This window comes from Crocodylus porosus, unplaced genomic scaffold (assembly GCF_001723895.1).
Source record: "Crocodylus porosus isolate Cpor-Errol unplaced genomic scaffold, CroPor_comp1, whole genome shotgun sequence".
Taxonomy (NCBI): domain Eukaryota; kingdom Metazoa; phylum Chordata; order Crocodylia; family Crocodylidae; genus Crocodylus; species Crocodylus porosus.
In genome coordinates this window covers 1,184,147-1,204,457 of record NW_017728911.1, presented here as the reverse complement: position 1 = coordinate 1,204,457, position 20,311 = coordinate 1,184,147, and the positions used below count along the sequence as shown (strand labels likewise).

Genomic DNA, 20,311 nt, shown 5'->3' with positions numbered 1-20,311 from the left:
GTTGTTTTTAAAAGAAAAATAGGTTTGTAGTATTTAAAGTTTAATGACCTGCTCTGTAAATACTTTGACGGGGCTTACAGACTGATGATTTGAGTTTCCCCAATCAACTATTGCACACTTTGGATCAGGTAAACGGTACTGAAGAAAAGCTTAAAATTTCAAATCCAGCCCTAAGGGACAGTTATAGAATGAAGTTAAGTTTCTTAATGCACATATATGTATAGCTTTCTGAATATTCAAAGACTAGTCATATCAAAATCCAAATATTCTTAAACCATCTTCCCAAAAGAAGTATCACATTCTTGCAAAGTTTCAGCTTCTGGCCATTTTTCACTACAGGGATACTTCAAGATTTTTCCTCTCACCCACCCCTTATGCTATGAAGCATTTTCAAGGATACATTTAGTGTATTCACATTTTGAGAAACAAATCATATTATGACAAAGAATGGAAAGTTTCAGCCCAAGGTGAATCTTAAGAGTGAAATGTGCTGACACATTTTTAGCACATACCTTCAGTCCTTGCCAGGGCAGACTGCCGCGAAGGAAATACATGAACATATGGCCAAGAGCTTCCAAGTCATCACGCCGACTCTGCTCTGAAAGGTACAAGAGATCACATATTGCTGCAGCCGTCAAAATAAAATTGGTCCATAACCTAAATTTTCTTTCTAAATAAACTATTACGACAAGGCTTTCTAGTTCTGTATGTACAAAAACATACATCATACTATCCCCCATGGCAAGCAAACATAACACTGAGACATCAACTAGTGGTAAATCAGGCTACACAAAAAAGCCATTTGAAAGTTCATAATTTGAGACATCTTGTACTGTATGAAAGAATGCTCATCACTGCAAAAATAATGAAGGGCTAAAGTGTTAATACTATAAGAGAAAAGGTTGTTCCCAAACTATTCTGCAGACTGTCAACAGACCTCGAAATATCCAATGGGCAGTTACAGAGTTCACAATTCACATGGTACTGGCACTTTTCCCAAATGCTTCTATAGCTCATCACATTGAAGCAATTAAAAAACATGTTTTTCCCACAGAATATTTCCTTGAATGCATATGCTACAGTTGCCACAGGGATAATCTATTTAACTAATTACAGCTGAGAGAATGAGAGCGAGAATGTGGTTTGTGTGATCACAAGTAGAAGAGATAATATATTACCATATTTACTTGACTCTAAGATGACCCTGTATTTAAGGCTACCCCTAATAATTAGACTTTATACATAGAAAATGTATAAATTTGCTGTAATTTTCCATGTACAGAATCCATTTATTGGAGGATCTTCCTTAATTCATACCCCCTACCACTGCAGTGGGGGGGCAGGTGGTATGGAGACATCAAGCAGCCTGTTCCACAGCCAGGCTCAGGCTCCATTCCCACTCTAACCTGAGGCGCTGAGCATAGCCCCAACCTAGCCCCAGAGCAGCTATGTGGGCTGTGTGCCAGTCTTACAGAGCTGGACTGGGGCCATGTTCAGGCTGCAATGTGCACAGAGCTTGCCATTGTGAAGCAAGAGGAAAGGGAAGGGGCAGGGGGATGGGGGAAGATGCTGCAGGGGTGAGATGGCAGGGTGCAGAGGCAAGGCAGGGAGGAGGACCAGCAGCAGCTGCAACTATGGCCCCAAACCAGGGTAGGGGCTGGAGTCTGAGCCACAGCAGCTACCTCCCCCCTCCACTGCCCTCATACTCAGACTCAGAGTAATAGGGCTGGAAGAGACCTCCAGAGGTCGCCTAATCCAACGCCCTGCCTGAGGCAGGATCATCCCTATCCAGACCATCCCATACAAATCACAATCTAAACTCTACATAAGGCCACTGTCAACCCTGACACAACACAGACCTAACACCCTAACCTGCCACAAGTAGAACCAAGGAACCAGAGCAGCCAATGTCCCGCTTCTATGAAATGTTGTCAATCTATGCTCAGGAGATCCCAGGTAACCTCCCCCCCACCTCCATACCACAGTCCATAGTAGTTCCTCTGTAGTACCAATATTACAGAGGAAGGCAACCCCCTCCACAGTCCAAACCAATTGAACCACAGAGTAAAATTCCTTCCAAATACAGCGATCACTCAGACCCTGCGGGGGCAAGAACCACTAGCCCAGAGCCTCAACCTTTGGTCCCAGCAGACGTACTGACACACCCCAGTCAAGGTCCCAGCCCTGGCTTCAGCCAACACTTAATGTCTCTGAGGAAGGATTAAAAATACCCTGAGACATGTAGCAGAAAGATGGAGGCTGGGGCAACCAGCAAAGCCCAGAAGCATGGGAAAATCCCACACCAACCAGTGGCTGTCCAACTTGATTTTAAAATGAAGGGTCTCCCCCCACCATGTTAAATGGGGGGTACCTTGTCTTAAAATAAAGTAAATATGGTAACTTAAATTAGAAAGCATTATCTATTGTATTACTTCAGTTCAGAAAATACATCTTCAAAGTCTTGTCAAGGATGTGGTGTACAGATAAGGCTGCTTTGCTCACAAGTTACAGAACTGGGACTCCCCTCCACCTACAGGCTAGTCACACATTCAGAGCTTGATGTGGAACAGGCCCAGTCAGTCATCCAGCCTACATGCTGGACCGCAGTATGGTTAAGAGTTGTCTCGAGTACCCTGTAATTTGCCTGAACAGAAACAGGCAGTGCTTTGCATAGCATGACTTGCTTTGGAAACTGCTATCAGAGGTAGCTTTCCAAATAGTACATGGGGAGAGCAGAAAAGGACAGATCTGAAGCTAGTGCACAGCTCTAAGAGCTGTAAATAGAGAGTTCAACTCAATTCAATGCCACTAAGTTAAGATATGGCTATATTAATCAACAAGAAGCAACTAATCAAAACAAAACTGCTTTTTGTTTCAGTCCTTAAAAGGAACAATGTACACATTAAATAACCAGTTTAAAGTTATCAAGGCTGATCTAGGGATTAGGACCACCTTGCATTTACAGAGGAAGAAAATGTGTCTGGGTCAAACTTGCTAAGACACCACCCTTACTGCAAAGCCCTGTAAAGCCTCAAAGATTTACAACAGTCTTAACTGTTACATTCTAGTGTAAAAGGAGGGCTTGCATGAAATGCATTGTTCATGGCTTTTAAACATATTTGTGCACTAGGGGGCGGATTTCTCCACTTCTCACAAGATCATGCCATCTTCTCAAAACTGACATCTCGGAAACGAGCACACTTTACAAAAGCAAGGCCTCTAGAAGCAAGTGAGAAAAAGTTGCTCTGAAAATAAATTCAAGCTCTTAAAGTAATCACTTCAAGATAAAAATAAGCATTCGTTTCCTTTAAAGGACTCTGAAAAGATGCAAATAATTGTAAAGGCATTAGGGGTGCACGAAATGGGCCATATTCAACTAGAATTCAGCCTGAACTGAGGACAGTAATTCGATTAGTTGATTCAGATTACTGTCCCTGGTTCAATTAGTCTGAATCCGAATCTGAAGATTCGATGCCAATTTGGAGAATCAGCAATTCAGCCATGGACGCAGCTTTAAATGTTTTTTCTACATACGTCGAGGTATCAGACACAGCTCGTGAATGCTGCGATGCTGGGGCAGATGGAGCACCCCCCACAGGAGCGCACCCTCTGCCATGTGCTTGGCGGCAAACCCAGAAGTGGACCAGAAGTACTTCGGGTCCACTTGCGGGTCTGCCGGGGTGGGTGGGTGTGTGTGTCATGGACCCTGTGCACTCCCCTCCCCCGGCTTGGTGATTGGCTGCAGGGAGACCCCATATGCACTGGCCCTGACCCTGGAGGCACCAGTTGCCAAGTTGGGTAGGGGCACGAGAGGGAGGGCCCCTAGCGCGCTCCTCAGCGGGTCTGGAAGTATTTCTGGTCCACTTCCGGGTTCGCCGCCGAGCACACAGGGGGGACAGGACCTCTGCACTCCTGTGGGACACTCCATGCACCCCAGCATCACATTATTTACAAGCTGCCTAGTACCTTGAAGTATTAGAACAAAACATTTAAAGCTGTGTCTATGTCCGAATCTTTCCGATTCAATTTGGAGAGATTAAAGGGTTTCCTGATTTGATTTGGATTTGGAGATTCAGCTGCCAAATCGAATCAGGAACCAAAGCTTCACGCAGCCCTAAAAGGCATAGCTAAATCACCCACAATCTCAAAATGTAGTTCTTGCTTACCGAAGTCAGTGGTTTATCAACAGACATGAGCACTGCTCCCTTATAAGTGGTGTTTGACTGCCCTGTGCATATTCCAGCTGTGGGATCAAGACATTTGTGACATTAGCTCCTGGACTTCTAGAGAGTAAGCATTCATTGGGACTGCTCATCCCCTCTCACTTCCTGGATCCTTGCATAGGTTTTTTGAGGGTACAAAAGCAGGAGAGTGAAGAGAGAGAGGCCCAAGGTCTCTAGAATAGTCCAGATGACATGTGAAGCACCTGGATCGCACAACTGGAAATGTACAGAGGCCACTCAAAGAATATCCTATTGAACAACTCTTCCAGAAACCTTAAGTGGATATAAATATTTAACACAGAACTCCATTCATTCAGACCTTCAAAAAAAAAGTTGCTTTTGATTTTATTAAGAAAATCAACCTCTGAAAGCCAAATGATGCTTTGTTAATAGTACTACAAACCTGAGCCAATCCTCTGTCATTTAGTTGGCATTTGGTATAGGAGATGTAGCAGCTAACCCAACAAGTTCAGCATGCTACCAGTCACCCCAACAAGCTTTAAAACCTCAGCTGGCTCAGAGAGAGATTCGTATTTTTGTGGTTGAAGAGCAATGTCTTTGGCTTGTTAACCTGGGGGATTTGGACGTATCAAACACTGCAGCTGGATGCCAGGGGAAACCAAACAGTTAGAAACTGCATTTGTTCCCTTCTGCAAAGCAATATAAAGTGACTGAATCAGCAATGGCTCTGAAATTGGATGGTACCAAGCCACACTTAAGTTATCAAAAAAGTGCAGAAAAAAACATCAATTGCTGCACATAATATGGACATAAAAACCTTGTCCTTCAACTTACCTTCACAGAACTGTTCCCTTTCAAATATCCCTTAGCATTTTTCCCCTACAGTTTTAAAAGACCCTCATAATGGGGTTTCTAGTTTCAACATACCAGCCATCTTGCTTCTAAAAAAAAAGTTCGTCTCTGAAGACAGCAATGCCACAAAATGTACAAACTGAATGGTTGCGAGATGATCTAAGTGGTACTGGAATGATGTAGGGTCAACCTATGGCTGTAACTGTGTCAGAGAATACAGTGCACTTACTACAAACAATAAGAAGTACAGTAAGTTACATAAACTGAACGGACCTTTGCCAAGATGCGTATTGATGGACATGTATCTTGCGGTTCCAGTTAGGCTCTTGTGTTCCCTGTAAGGTATGTGTTTTTTGGTTTCAGGATCAATGTACTCCTTCGCCAATCCAAAGTCTATGATGTGAATTACATGTTCTTTCTTATTGCCTTGCCGGCCAATAAGGAAGTTTTCTGGCTTGACATCTCGGTAAATGAGGTTCTTTGAATGCACATATTCCATTCGAGAGATCTGCAAAAGCATAAGGCAAAAGTTATTGAGAAAAAGACCACCAACTTTTACACTTTGCTACTGACTCATTTGCTCTCCATACTGAACAAAACCCTTTGCAAAACCCAAGATCCTAGGATGTAAACATCAAATATTATAAGGTGGAACACAATATGAGAGAGGGAAACCATGGCAAAGAGTATCCTGATGTGGGTGAAGGAGTGGGATATATTTGGATGGGAAAACTAGGAACAGTGACCATAACTCTTACTCCCCAGTCCCTTGTGCTAAACACCAGATTATACTGGAAAGGAATTAAATCACAGAGTTTAAGAACATGACCCTCAGAAGAACTTCACAGAGAGCAGCAACAAGTAGCCAGGGTTTTTTTGGTACTAAATTTCTAAAACCAGTTTTAAACCAGACTACAGAGACAACCCTCATCTTTTCCAAAGCCTTTCCTTACGGTCTCGACTTCACCGTTTTCTTCTCTTGGTCCATGTGCTACCTCAAATCACATCAACTTCTTTGAAAGGGATTTCTATTCCTTAACACTCATTAACAAGAAAATCACCACTTTGTATCAGCTGTCAATCGGAAATAGCAAAAATAATTTCAAGTGATTATAGGCAACTGTTAAACCACTGTCCAACTCTAATTTTTTGCCATCACATCCTGGAAAAGGATTTACGCCATTTACATTTCCAACCTAAAGCCCATCATGCCAACAAACCCTGGATCTCCTGTCATGCTGCCACGAGCAACTGTTTTTACATGAATAGTTTGCCTTATTCACAGTCTGTCACTTTTGTTATTAAAAAAAAGGGGGTAAATTTAAAACCACATTACTGAAAGTTCTCTTAGCATTACTGCCTGCAGATGATACAAACTTAAAAGTATATTTACTTTGTTACACTTATGATTTCCTTCTTACTTGTTCAATAGGATGCTAGAAACAGTGGCTTTCATGAACCAATAGAAGCAATGGTTGGGCTTAGCACTTCAGGGGAATATTTATTTCAAAAGCCTTATGGAGAAAACGTACAACTACTTAATGGAATAACTGAGACTTGTCCAAGATACAAAACTTGCATTTAACTCTATGCCCCTGAGAGCATCACATTTTATGGTATGGCCACATCCACATCTTTCTAATGTTTGAAAAAGAGGAGGGGACCGGGGGTGGGGGGGGCGTGACTTGCTTTGAACTGCACAACAGCTGTTGCATTCACAGTGTGGACAAACATGGAATGAGACACAGCAAACCAGCTCCAACTTTAACCCTGGCTGGAGCAGTAGCTACATTTGTATCATTCTCAGATCCTCTACAAATTGAGTGTTAGACAACAGCAGCTTCTGCCCACTTGGGATCAGCAGGTCCCCTTTTGAAACTGCTCCATACCACGTACACATACTACTGTATGTGTGCCCGTGCCCTTAACAGGTACATTCACACAGGCTGCCTGTTCTGCTACATCATTATAATAAGTAATGTTCCAGAGACTTTTTCCTTGGGTGGAGGTAGGAGAGGAGAAATTGAGGAAGAAAGTGTTCTTTTCACAAAAATGCCCTTCAGTCATGGAAACAGTGCACCAAAATGGGACCCCCAAAACTATGGGTCTTTTTTTCCAGAGGTCACAAAACAAAGAGCAGTCAGCAAACAACCCCAATTACAAAGCTAAGCCTCATCTCCCTCTCCTAGAAGACAGTTAAATTCTAAAATGAGGCAGAAAAAATCTAAACAAACAAAAGAAACCCAGCACTTCGGGCAGAAACTGGAATAACATCAGCTCTAATACAGGAAATGCAGCATTGTAAGACCGCTATGGGTGAATGTGCTAAACCTCAGTACTGGGATCCCTCTCCAACCAGCAAAACACACGCTCAGTTGGGAATAAAAAAAAAAAAATGAGCAAACGTAAAGCCACACTGCTGTCCAGCAAACAGTTCTGTTGCCAACTGAAGTGTATGATCACACATGGATCTCCTCATGACAGTATAGCTATTAAAAAGAGTTAAGCCCTTAATTAAAAGTAGTGAAAGTCTGTACTGGTGAGCCTTACTGCTGATTGCATTTGGGAGCTGGTAAAGTTGCTTATATTTGTAATCAGAACATGAGTCTCTGCATATTCCTACTTGTAGGACCAAGACACCTGCAATGAACACTTTCAAAATCTTCTGGAAAGCAGCGTCTTTTGAAGTAACTTACACCTCCAGTTGCAGAGGGTTCCCAGGTTATAACTAGGGGTGGCTCAAGCCACTCTTCAGCTTTTTCCACTGCTTGAGGATTCCTAGCCTGAGACATTGATATAGGAATATGTGAGCAGGGAGCATGGACAGGTCTTCTTGGGGAGGCCTATACATATCCTTGTGTGGGGTTCAGCAGACACCACAACCCAAGGAAAAAGACTGAGAATAGCAAAACTGCCAAACAACTACTAGCTCTGGATCCAGGTCAAGAATTAAAGATATCTGAACTTCTCACTTGCCCAAAACTCTCAAGAAAGAAAGAAGTTTTCTGGCAAAGCACCAGTAACAGCCTCAGCTTGTATGCAACAAGGAAAACAACCCACCCACATATACTCTCCAACAAGTAGATGTTGCTGCTTCTGGTGAAAGTAAATACATGACAGATGAATTTCAGGTAGGTTCAAGGTCACCTAATTTGGCTAGACTGTATAAAGAAATGAAACAGCCATAAGGGCTTGTAATTTGCCCCGCCTTCTTGTTGATGTAACTACCTTTAAAGACTGTTTGATATCCATTTGATGAAGATGCTGACCCACCACAAAAAGGAGACATTTGGCACAATTAGCTCAGGTTAATGTGACTATAAAAGTGTTCTGCAAGTTGAGAGGTGAGAGCCAGTTCCTTTGATAAAGGGAGGGCCTTACTACTGCCACGACCATCTTGAACTTGAGCTTGCAAATAAAAGCACTGAGATTTCTTAGGGCCAAGGCTACAGTATTTTCTTACATGCCCCTCTTTCCCCAAACTGGAATGTACACCTTACACAGAGAAGCTTATTTTCTGTTCAGAACAGCAGCACTCTGCTTTGATTCCTGCTCCAAAAATCAGCTGCCCAGCAGTGGCAGTGGTATTACTATCCAGGCAGCTGAGGGAGTCAAATCGACTTAATGGCTCATTGTTCTTCAACCCACAAGTGTTAATGACCACCTCCTTTCCAATGCTCTTGATGTTCTACTAAAGCTAACCTTTTTCTGGCAACACTTATGTTTTTTGCCTGCTCCTGGTGCATCTCCTCCTATTTTATAGCTTTGCAGACTTTTTAGCTTTTTTCAAAATTAGAGATCTACTCTGAGAGACCAGTCTTCAGCAGCAAGTAGGGTTTTAGCTTTTGGTTTTAGCTTTTTAAGCAGGAAAGGGAGGGTCAATGAGCTGGAGATCAAACTCTGTCCCTGCTCTGTACAGTTGTAACTCTGAAAAAAATATTCTTCTCTTTATTCTGCCCTCTGCAAAACAAACCAAGTATCTTATGGAGGGAGAGGGTGGTAATGTGGAATCAGAAAGTACCCAGAGTAACACACCTCCCCACCCTTGAGATGTGGAGAAATCTCTCTACAGCTCCCTGTCACAGAGGGAAGACACCTTCTGGAAAGAACCCTGTAAAAGAAATAAGGGAACGAACATCCATTTGCTACAATGTCTAGAACTCAGGCAACAAAAATACTTTGTGCTCATGCAAGAGAGAAACAGACCAAGCAGTCTTGCAAAATCAGGCTAGGTACTCTGGTGTTTGCATCTCCTGAGCACATGACCAAAATCCCATCCGGGGGGCAGACAGCATGTGTATAGATTGTTGCAGTATGGCTGTTCAAATTTGACATGTACTTTCCAGAAGGCTCAGAGTGTGAGCCAGACTAACTACACAGGTAGAGCACTGAAGAGTGTGGATAGAAGGATACTTTGTCTGGGTGTCAAGCATAGCTGGCATTTACACTTTCACCTGAACAAGGGAGAGATGTACCTTAGTAAAATCTGGATGAGCACAAGGAAAAAAACCCAGCAACAACTGGTCTACAGCAGTGGTGCTCACAGGTTTAGCCACACAGGCCAGATGAATGGCCTTCGCACGCGGGGCTCAGACACTGTGCCATGTTCTGTGCCCAATGTAGCACACAGGGCCACAGCCTGCAGGGCTCCCCACAAATTAACGGGGAGTCCGACAGGCCAGATGACATGGTGCCAGGAGCTGAGCACCCTTGGTCTAGGATTGGATAAGCACTAGTGGCAACAGGGATTTTGTACCAGATGACTGTAGTTGGTTGTAATGCCAGCTGACTAGTACTGGATGGGTTTTAGTGCCTGAGCTATTTTGGCACGAAAACTGCCAGTTTCAACAGTGCTGCAGGGCTGCCTCAACATGTTGGGAAAAATGGCACTGCTTGACAAGCAGATGGTACCTTAGTAATGTCCTCCAGCTCCATTGCCTTGGGAGATGGTGAAGAGGCCCCAGAACCCACTGCAGACCAAGGGACCACGCCTCCTGACCGAAACAGAATTGCTTGTTCTTTTTACCTCTTATACCCTGATCCAAGGGCTTTGTTGCCAGAGGATGCTGCCAAGATGTCAGGCTTTAAGAACTGCCGAGCTTCTGCAGTAATCCTCCAGGGCCAAGAAGTCTCAGAGGCATCATCCTAATGACACTTCGACAAAAAAAGGAAGACAGGCTTCTTTGTTTGCTTTTGGTGATCCCTGGATCTTGACTGAGACGACTGCTGGTTTGCCAACTGCACAGGTATGGAGGAGCAGGCAGAACAGCAGGTGGAACGGCTCTTAGGGATATGACTCCACCAGATGAGAAAAGGACTGCCATCAAATGAAGGAATCGGGCCATTGTGTGAGGAACAGCATGAAGACCAGAGAGCAGTGACAGTTCTGGGCAAAGCCATTCTCTGGGCCTACCTCCAGAACAGGAGAGAAAAAAGGGAAAAAAGCCTGACCCAAAGAGGATGAAGACAAATGAGAAGCTCTCTTTTTTCTGCTTCTTCTCTCCCCCTCTCGCCCCCACACACATATTTAATTCCTCTTTTTTTTCCCCCCCTCTATTTTTTAAAAAGATGATGATCCACAAAATGGCAGTACTCTGTGGCACTGCACCACAAGCAGGCACAGGAGAAGGCTCTGAGCCAGACCTAAAAGCTACTAGCAGCTCTTGTCAGAGAAAAGTAAAATGGAATCAAAAACAATTAGAGGCTCTCAACCACTTCCCAGGGTAGCCAACGTGGCAAGAGTACGATATACTGGTATGATTAAGTGTTTCCCCAGGGTTTGTAGGCCACTAGGAATAGCAGAAGAGTGTTCTGCCTCAACCAGGCAATTGAAAGGGACCGAAGAAAGGGAAGCGTACATCACCCTTCACCCCCCATGCAAGGGGAAGGCTGAAGAGAACTCTACAGATACAGTAAGACAGAGTCTCTGATCAATGTTCCAGGGCACAAGACTCCCAAAAGTAAGGATGTAAAACTCGACTATTACTCAAAAGGGAAGGTACACTTGGAATAAGTTCCCCTTTAAAAAAGGGACTGAATGGTGCCTAAAAAGCCCCACAGACACAGCAAAATTTTAAATGCATTACAATCGTTTAACTCCATTTTGCCTTGATGATCCGGGTCAGTCACTTATTGGGACAGACAACTCAGGTGCAGAGCTGATGCTTAAATAAAAACAAGGCTTTTATTTAAAAAAAAATCTAAAAGCATTTTTCACAACAAGACACAAAAGCAGGGATAAAAGATATTTTGTAGATTATACAGTCACTGAATTAATACGCTGCAGTAGCATTGCAAGATATTGATCTGGAGCATTTTCATTTATAGTGCATGAAGTGCCAGGAAGGGAAGATATAAACAACCACAGAATCTTTTACATTTCCATCTCTTTACTCCTAGAAAGCCAAACTCTTTACTCTGCTATACCTCCAAGTCTCCACTTCTACACTGTGCCAGGAGACCCATCACAAAATTCAGTCAGTTAGGACAACTGAGTTTTTTCAAATCAACAAGGGCATTTACTAAACAGCCTAGAAAGCAGTTGCCTTTAAACAGACCACCTAACTTTTCACAACTGGTCAACAGCAAGTATTTTGCTCCTTGGATGGCCTAAGCTCAGAGAAGATAAAAGCATGCATCCCCATACCAGTCGCTCCTATGTACTCCCAGGCTACATGAACCCCACATCTAATCCAACATAGTTGTACCCACCTTTATACAGGAGAAGAGATCTCTGTTGTGGATTCGAAGAATCTGAATTCAAACTACTGATAAGCCATGGCTGCAAAACTACACATGCACAGTCCAACAATTAATCCAGGATGTTGTTAACTAGGTATAAGAGCTTAAGCATAAGTGTTAGCACACTGATCCTGAAATAACTGTTTCAATCATGCAATCATTTTTGTAGTACAAAAGCACCACATTACAAAATGATTTTCAGAAGTTGTATTCATATTTGTGTTGCTGGTTTTCATATTTGCACATGGGCAAGTAGGAGCCATTCCTTACAGAAAAGGTAGAAAAGTGTGATTCAAGGGAGATTTTGCTTGTGTCCTTCAAGAAAAACCTTGCGCAAAAAAAAGTCTTAAACCTGACATTTTTTTTAAAGCAGCAAATCCAAGTCTCAAAGGTGCATTGGCGCTTGTGCTACTGTGTGCTTCAGGGCATTCCCAGTGAATGACAAAGACTTTCTGCTGCAAGCCACGTCTAAAACCAGATCAGTTCAGCAGGAATTTGGAATTGTTGCCTTTTATTAGCTATTAAGTCTAAGGGGCTGCATGTCCAGCTTCAGCCTCACAAAAGCACTCTTATGACCTACTCTAGATTGCAGCCTGAGACAGGGGCTGGAAGTACTTCTTTAGTGCCCAATACAATGGATTCTCCTCTTGCTTGGGTTCTCCAGGGAGACTGCTTGCAGCAAGAGTCCAAATTACATTTCTCAGGATAAATTTGCGAGTTGCCAAGGCTTCAGTGAATCACATACACTGGGAGTAGGCATGGGAGTCTCAAAGTCAGGACACAAAACCAAAGCATTATTTAAAAAGAATAAATCACCTTATGATCTTCTGGGCCCTGACTCACGATTTATGGACTTCTGGGATTGGAATTAGTGCAGAAGCCCATTTTGTATTTTAAAACTTTGCATCATTTCAGGAACATTGTTTTCTTGAAGTAAATTGCCTCTGGAATCCATTCCAGCTGTGTACGGGATGATAACGAAAGCAATGCCAATTTGATACTCTTAAGGGGGCAATGTAATGCATCAGAGATGAATGAGTTAGAGGAATAATATACCTACAGAATTCTCAATGGACAAGGAAGAGAGAACTGCCTTGACCCAGGCTTTTTATACAATATTAAAAAGGTATGCGAAATATAGGTATATCATCATCAGAAAAAAATCCTTTCAGATTCTGTCTAATTGCACTTTATAATCTGCTGCTCTAGCTCTAAGAGAAACAAACATTTATTATAGAAATGCATAACATTAAGACCCATGTAGTTTATCCTCCTGCCAAGGCAGGATTTCCTATTGTGCAGTCTAATTTTAAATGTTCCAAACAGGTTTTCATCTCTTCCCTGGAGATACTATAACACAACTTAATAGATCTCACTGCCAAGAAGGGTTTTCTTTTTCCTTTTAGAGAGCTTAGCATTTACTTAAATTTACCCCTTTACTTCCAATTGCACCCCTTGTAAATCCCTCTCCTTTGCTAGCATTTACTTCCTTCAAATATCTATAAGGGTTAAGCCCCTCCATCATAGACTCAAATCTTCGGGGATGTCACAGAAAGCAAAAAAGAAGCAGAAAAAAGAAAAAAAAATGGACCACATGGCACAAGAAAGAAGCAAAAGACTAACTTCTGAAATTCTTGCCAGCTTTTAATTTGCTGCAGATATAGTCTAAAGCTGCATCTGTGATTGTGATCAGTCCTGCTGAGGTAATCAAAACCACAGGAGACTGACTTTAGCAGCATCTTTACAGGAGCATCTTTGGCTCCTCTTATGCTCTCAGGCTGAGCCAGCAGCAAAGCAAATACGGAAAAAACACTGGAGGTCAGGAGAAAAGGGATCAGTCTCTCAAGAGAAAGTGTCACTTGCTAGATTCCCTGTTTCAGCTGACAAACATTTGCTTCCTGATGTTTGGTAAATGAAAAAAGTTAAAGGGTTTTTGAAAAATTTACCCTCAGTCAACAAGCATCTCACTTCCCCCAAAAGAAACCCTAAAGAAAACATGAGTGCAAGCACCAAACTATCGTGGAAATGAAAATTCTCCATAACTCTTCAAGTCCGATTGCCCATTTCTAACACATTAATCAGCATTGTTTACTTGATAACAGCCATAAATATGTGGTAGATTAATGCAACCATATGAAACTGGGAAATCTATTCCCTCTACTAGTCTGAGCCAGGCAAGAAGAGATGGAAATACTGAGACTATGTTCAGGTGGAGGCACTATGTGAGCTTCAATTGGATACCCAGCTTACCATTTTATTTATTTATTTATTGGGGGGGTTAGTTTTTTGTTCTTTTGTTTTTCATACATGCACTTTTCCCTGCCAAAACACTAGCTGCTGGAAACTGATGTGCACATTATATGCCAAAAATATGGTAAGAGCAGGTTCTGCCACTTATCAGGTAAAAACCAAGGAAAATCTGCAGCAATCCACTGGGAGCAGATCTGGCTCCCTAGCTGCTGCTACTCAGTTACAAGGGAAGAACTTTTTTTCACTTTACATTCTGCCTTTCAAAAACAAGGTGTATATTATATTCCAGGGCATGGTGTATGGGAGAAAATATGGCACTCTTTCCTGAAGAAGCCAGGCATGGTCCTCAAGATTTAAAATAACCATGTTTGCTGCCCAAACTGAAGTGTCATGAGTCCTTAGAATGAAGGCATTTTCTTAAGCTTAGAGATGCCGTGTGAAATCTCCATTTTGTCCCATAATTAACTCCTAAACCCCCATATCCATCTCACACTGCTTTAAGCTCTCAAATTATCAGCATTGTTCAAAAGGTACAGATCTGAAGACAGGTGTAATGTCACAAAAACCTCCAAGATAGACTATCCCTTTCCAGCTCCATGAGGTGTCGCTGTTCTAATCCAAATCAATACAGCATCTGAAATAAAAGGTTAGGACTGAGGGATTCAGAAATAGAATATTAATGCCCTTTTAAATCACCTGTCTACCACAGTTCCCTTCTCCCACAGATAAAACTGTTCTAGCTTCTAATGTTATTTAAATTTAGATATCCTTATTTTCCCAATGTCTCTGTAAAAATCTTCATGATCTGGAGATCAGGTAGCAGGACAGCTTAGCTCTCCATACTTGGAGGATTCTTTAAGTATCCCAAGGTCTAAAGAGAGACAGATAACACTTTCACTGAACCAAAATGATTACTACAGGTATTAAGAAATTCAGTCAGTGCAGGAAACATAACCAAAGTTTGCTGAACAAAATTTGGCAAGCTAGAATTGACTGTCCTATTCACATTCTTTGAACTGCATAGCTAGGTTTTAGCTCTACTCCCACCAATTCAGTAAAGGATGCAATAAATTAAAATGATTTAGACTATTACTGAAAGGATGTGACAAATTTTAATGTCATTTCTGAACTGTCTTCACAGCCAAAAGGAATTTACTGATACATATTTGAATTCCTCATCAGGCAACTTTACTGCAAGATACTTTCTCTACTTCTGTACTTTCCCGTAGAGGAAACAATTGCACACTAATATTCAGCTATATTAAGATAGTTTATGCCCAAAAAGCTAAACTACAATGACTAACTCATGCTTATAATGTATTTGTGCCACAGAAGCACGAATGGATGACACATGCTCATCCATTATTATTTTAGCATACAGTAGGTCCAAGTTATCTTCCTTTACTCCATTGTTCCCACTAAGTATCTTACTAAATTTGCACATAGTACATCTGAGCCATAAAACACAAAACTAGCTACATCTTTTTCCTTATTTGTTATCACACTAGCATAAGATCCCACTGTGCTAGGCACAGCACAAACACATACCGAGCCTGCTCTGACTCTGAAGAGTTCATGATCTCAGCAGACAAATGACATGGAATAGAAAAGAGAGTGAAAGAAAGTGATCTGTCCACATGGCACATCAGTGGCAGAGCCAGGCTTAGAATTAAGGTGTTTACATTTTGACCACACATCAAATACAATATAAATAAGGGAATTCAAAGTTAAAACCTGACACTCGCACAATCCAACTTGTCTTGTCATCCCAGGTACTGAAATCCACATATAGTGATCACTGCCTTTGAAGGCATTTCGTACCTGGCAACCAAAACAACTGAATCCCATAATTTATATCAATGGGTGATTGCTAATGCTACTTTTCTTTGTTTCCCTGCACTTCTGTTTCATCACATGGTATAGCACAGTGGTGCTCAACCTTTCTGCCCCTCAGGCTGGATGGATGCCTAGACCATCTGCAGGCCACATCTGGCTGATGGGCCCAATCCAACTGCATGGAGGCAAGGGTGGGGGTGTATGACCAGCCTTGGGAGGGAGGGGAAAAGGGGTCATGGCTTGACCTCAATGCAGCCACAGGGGGAAGAGAGGAGGTAGAGGAGGAGGGTGGCAGCATTAAATTGCCACCAATTCCCCATCATCAAAATTTCTGTCACCAGATTTCCCATTTGGTGTGGAGCTCTTCAGGCTGTATGCTGAGGCTCCATGGGCCAGATCTGGTTCAAAAGCTAATGGATTGAGCAACCCAGTATAGTTTTTTCAAGGCACCACACTTACAAACACCAAAAGGCATGGAGGAAGTACAGTGTTAAAAATGAGCCTACTTCACAACAAACCATATTAACTCGAGTTAACAACTGCAGCTTGATGGTGGTTTTTGTTTCTTCCTTCTCTCCCCCACCACTTTTTGGGGCTACAAGGGCACTTTCTTCAGGTTTTTCTTAAAATCTTAAAAGATTTTGTTTTCCTCCAACACAAAGACTCTTGCCACACAATCTGTGCGACTGTGGCATCGACACCTACATAGTCAAATGGGTCGCTAACTGGCTGGAGGGTCGCATCCAGAGTGGTGGTGGATGGGTCTTATTTGACCTGCAGGGATGTGGGCAGTGGGGTCCCACAGGGCTCGGTCCTCAGGCCTGCACTGTTCAACATCTTCACCAGTGACTTGGACAAGGGGGTAAAAAGCACCCTGTTCAAATTCGCAGACGACACTAAGATGTGGCACGCTAGAACGGAGGAAGGAATAGGCTGCAATCGGACCTACGCAGGTTACAGGGGTGGGCGGATAAGAACAGGATGGGTTTCAACACTGACAAGCGGAAGGTGATGCACGTGGGGAGGAAGAACCATCAGCATACCTACAGGCTGGGGGACTCCCTTCTCATCAGTGCAGAGGCAGAAAAGGATCTTGGAGTCATTGATGCCAAAACAAACATGGGCCGGCGGTGTGGGGACGCGGTCACGAAGGCCAACCACACCTTGTCATGCATCCACAGATGCATCTCAAGCAGGGCCAAGGAAGTGATCCTCCTCCTCTATGCGACACTGCTCAGGCCGCAGCTGGAGTACTGCATCCAGTTCTGGGCAGCCCACTTTCAGGAGGGATGTGGCCAGCATCGAGATGGTCCAGAGAAGGCCCACTCGCATGATCAGGGGACAGCAGGGCAGGCCCTAGGAGGAGAGGCTACGAGACCTGAACCTGTTCAGCCTCCAAAAAAGAAGGCTGAGGGGGGATCTAGTGGCCTGTTACAAACCAGTAAGAGGGAATCAGCAGGCTATGGGAGAGTCCCTGTTCCCCTGAGCGCTACCAGGAGTGACAAGAAATAACAGTCACAAGCTGGCAGAGGGTAGATTCAGGTTAGATATCAGGAGGCTCTACTTCACGGTCAGGGTGGCTAGGATCTGGAACCAACTTCCAAGAGAAGTGGTGCTGACTTCTACCCTGGGGGCCTTTAAGAGGAGGTTGGATGAACACCTTGCCGGGGTCATTTGACCACAGTACTCTTTCCTGCCGTGACAGGGGGTCAGACTTGATGATCTGTTCAGGTCCCTTCCGACCCTACCAACTATGAAACTATGAATTGCTCTACTTGAGGACTAGGTGTTTCATGCTGGTCCTTTAAATGACTGTTCAGATGGTCATCATCTTTCCATATAAATGTTTTGTAAAGTCATTCAGATTAAGCAGCTTTATATACTAGGGAAAGCAAATAACCAACCAAACAACCCACACTCTTTCCACAACCAAGGATTTCACTCCAATTTGGAAGGAAGAAAAATATTCCCTAGTCAAAGAGACTTTAACCACAAGAATTCATTTGACATACAAGTTATAAATCTTCACAAAACAGTCTTCTAACAAAGGCTGGCATGCTCACACCCATCCAAAAGGCAGAATTCCAGCTAAAATGTTGCTAGAAATAAGCTGGCCTAATTCAAACCACAAGGCAGAGATCCTGCTAGTCTGTGTACTCACCAGCTGGATGGCTATCATTAATACCGTCTTCAAAGTGAAGGTTCTGTCACAGAGGTCAAATAAGTCTTCCAGACTGGGACCAAGCAGTTCTAGTACCATGGCATTGTACTTTCCACATGGTCCAAAGTAGTACACCTGGGGAAGACCTTCAGCTGAAAGAAAAAATCCACACATCAGCAAGACAGGACCTGCTATGACTCCTGTACACCATACATATTTTGCTGTCCCCAGTTTTATTTTTTTACACATAATGCCTATTGTACATCTTGCACACCAAGAAAAATCAAGCTTCTACATGAGCTTGCCATGGAGGAAATGGAGGCTAAACCAGTACATGCTCTGCTGAAATAAGCCTTGGAAAGGTATATAGTATTAGTCGCTCTGAAAAATCTGAGCATATGACAAGGTTTCATTCTGGCATTGTGAATATTTTGGTCACAGCAAACTTACGAGATTCAACATTTCACCTTAACATTACAGAGATATGGAGCACCAAATACATCCTCATTTTTCCCCAGTATCAACAGCTCAAGAGAGTTAAACAACTCTCACTATAAATAGTTTACACTCAAAAAAAGTTCCTTTTATAAACTAAGTTGTGCATGTTGTTGTTAGGGTTGTTACTAAGCACAGCTTTATACACCGTTTAAATGGCACATTTCAGTTACCTGTAACTGTGTCTCATTCAACAAGTCTTTGTCTCATCATGTGACAAAGAGAGATCAAACCACTTAAGTTTATCTATAATTTTAGTTTGCCAAGTCACAAAGAGCACATGCTGATTGGGAGTTCTAACTTTTCACTTCTCTAACCTTTCCCATCCCAAACAAGCAAAGCCATGGGAACATACTTAGAGCCTACCAGTAAGGCCAAATCTATACTGAACTGATCACAACACTGAATGAGTTGAGTAAGCAATGGCTCAGAAAGGACAAAGCTTAGCTTACAGCCTTTTTGCACTGCTGCTTCCAAGATGACTGAGCTAATGAAAGCAGTGTTATGCTACTTGAACAGACTGTCCTGTGAAAGCCTTAAGAATGACCACTCAATACACGGGATTGCAGCCATCTGCCATATTCAGAGGTTCCTTCTAGTTACAGGAACTTGGGTCTTCTGGTGCTAGTGCAAGACAGCGGGACAAACTAGTTCTCTCATAGACCTATTTCAGCCTTTGCTTCATAATTATTCCCTTGTTTGCGCTACAGACTTACACAGGAACTGGATGCACAATAAACCAAACCCATCTGGAATCCCATTAGCACCACAGCCCAAGGTCTCAGATCCCCAGAAGAGAGCACCAAAAGCTATGCCAAAAATTCAAAGGCATATACACTCACACACACACTTGCCTTCCCAACAAATCAAGAGAACAAATATATATCACTTCCCAACAAATCGAGGGAAGTGATTATTCCCCTCTGTTCAGCCCTGGCGAGGTCACATCTGGAGCACTGCATCCAGTTTTGGGGTCCCCACTACAGAAAGGATGTGCACAAAGTGGAAAGAGTCCAGCAGAGGATAACAGAAATGGTGAGGGGGCTGGGGGACATGACTTGAGGAGAGATTGAGGGAACTACACTTATTTAATTTGGAGAAGAGAAGACAGAGAGGATTTAACAGCAGCCTTCAACTACCTCAAGGAGGGTTCGAAAGAGGATGGAGCTAGAGACTGTTCTCAGTGGTGACAGATGACAGGACAAGGAGCAATGGTCTCAAGTTGCAGCAAGGGAAGTTTAGGTTAGGTGTTAGGAAAAGCTCTCTCAGGAGAAGGGTAGTAAAGTACTAGAACAAGTTACCCAGAAAGGTGGTGGACTCCATCCTTGGAGGTTTAAGACCCAGCTAGACAAAGCCTCATCTAGGATGAGGTAGTTGGGGATGGTCCTGGCTCTGAGCAAGGGACTGGACTAGATGACTTCCTGAGGTCCCTTCCAACCCTCATTTTCTAGAACTATTTCCTCCCGCTTCACACACAAAGGTTGCATCCAGAAGAGTACAGATGTTTGGCTCCCTGGAGACAAGCAGCAGCAGCACACCTAGTGCTACTGCTGCTTTTCCTCAGGAAACGTCCATGCTATACACCCTCTGGCATGCAGCAGGTCACCCCAGGTTGGGCAGGGGAGGCTGGGGCCCGCAGCCCGTAACTGTGCTGGGCTCAGCAGCCTTACCTGGGATCCTGGGAGCTGGGGAAGCTGCCCATAGCTGTCCTGCAGCTTGGAGCCTGACTGGCAGCTGGAGCACAGCTCTGGTGGACCAAGATCTGGTTTGGGGCAGTGCACACTGTAGCCAT

At 43.2% G+C, this 20,311-nt stretch overlaps 1 protein-coding gene across 5 annotated transcripts in view; it reads right to left on the bottom strand.

Annotated features, from left to right (window-relative positions):
* Positions 1 to 20,311, bottom strand: part of CSNK1G1 (casein kinase 1 gamma 1) — a 137,417-nt gene that overhangs the window by 38,887 nt on the left and 78,219 nt on the right. For all 5 annotated transcript variants that reach the window (XM_019533231.1, XM_019533232.1, XM_019533233.1 and 2 more), the window contains exons 5-7: positions 18,025 to 18,176; positions 5,310 to 5,544; positions 513 to 598 (exon numbers count right to left, since the gene is read on the bottom strand). In XM_019533231.1, coding sequence (XP_019388776.1) covers positions 513 to 598; positions 5,310 to 5,544; positions 18,025 to 18,176 — 473 coding nt within the window. The remainder of the gene's footprint in view (positions 1 to 512; positions 599 to 5,309; positions 5,545 to 18,024; positions 18,177 to 20,311) is intronic.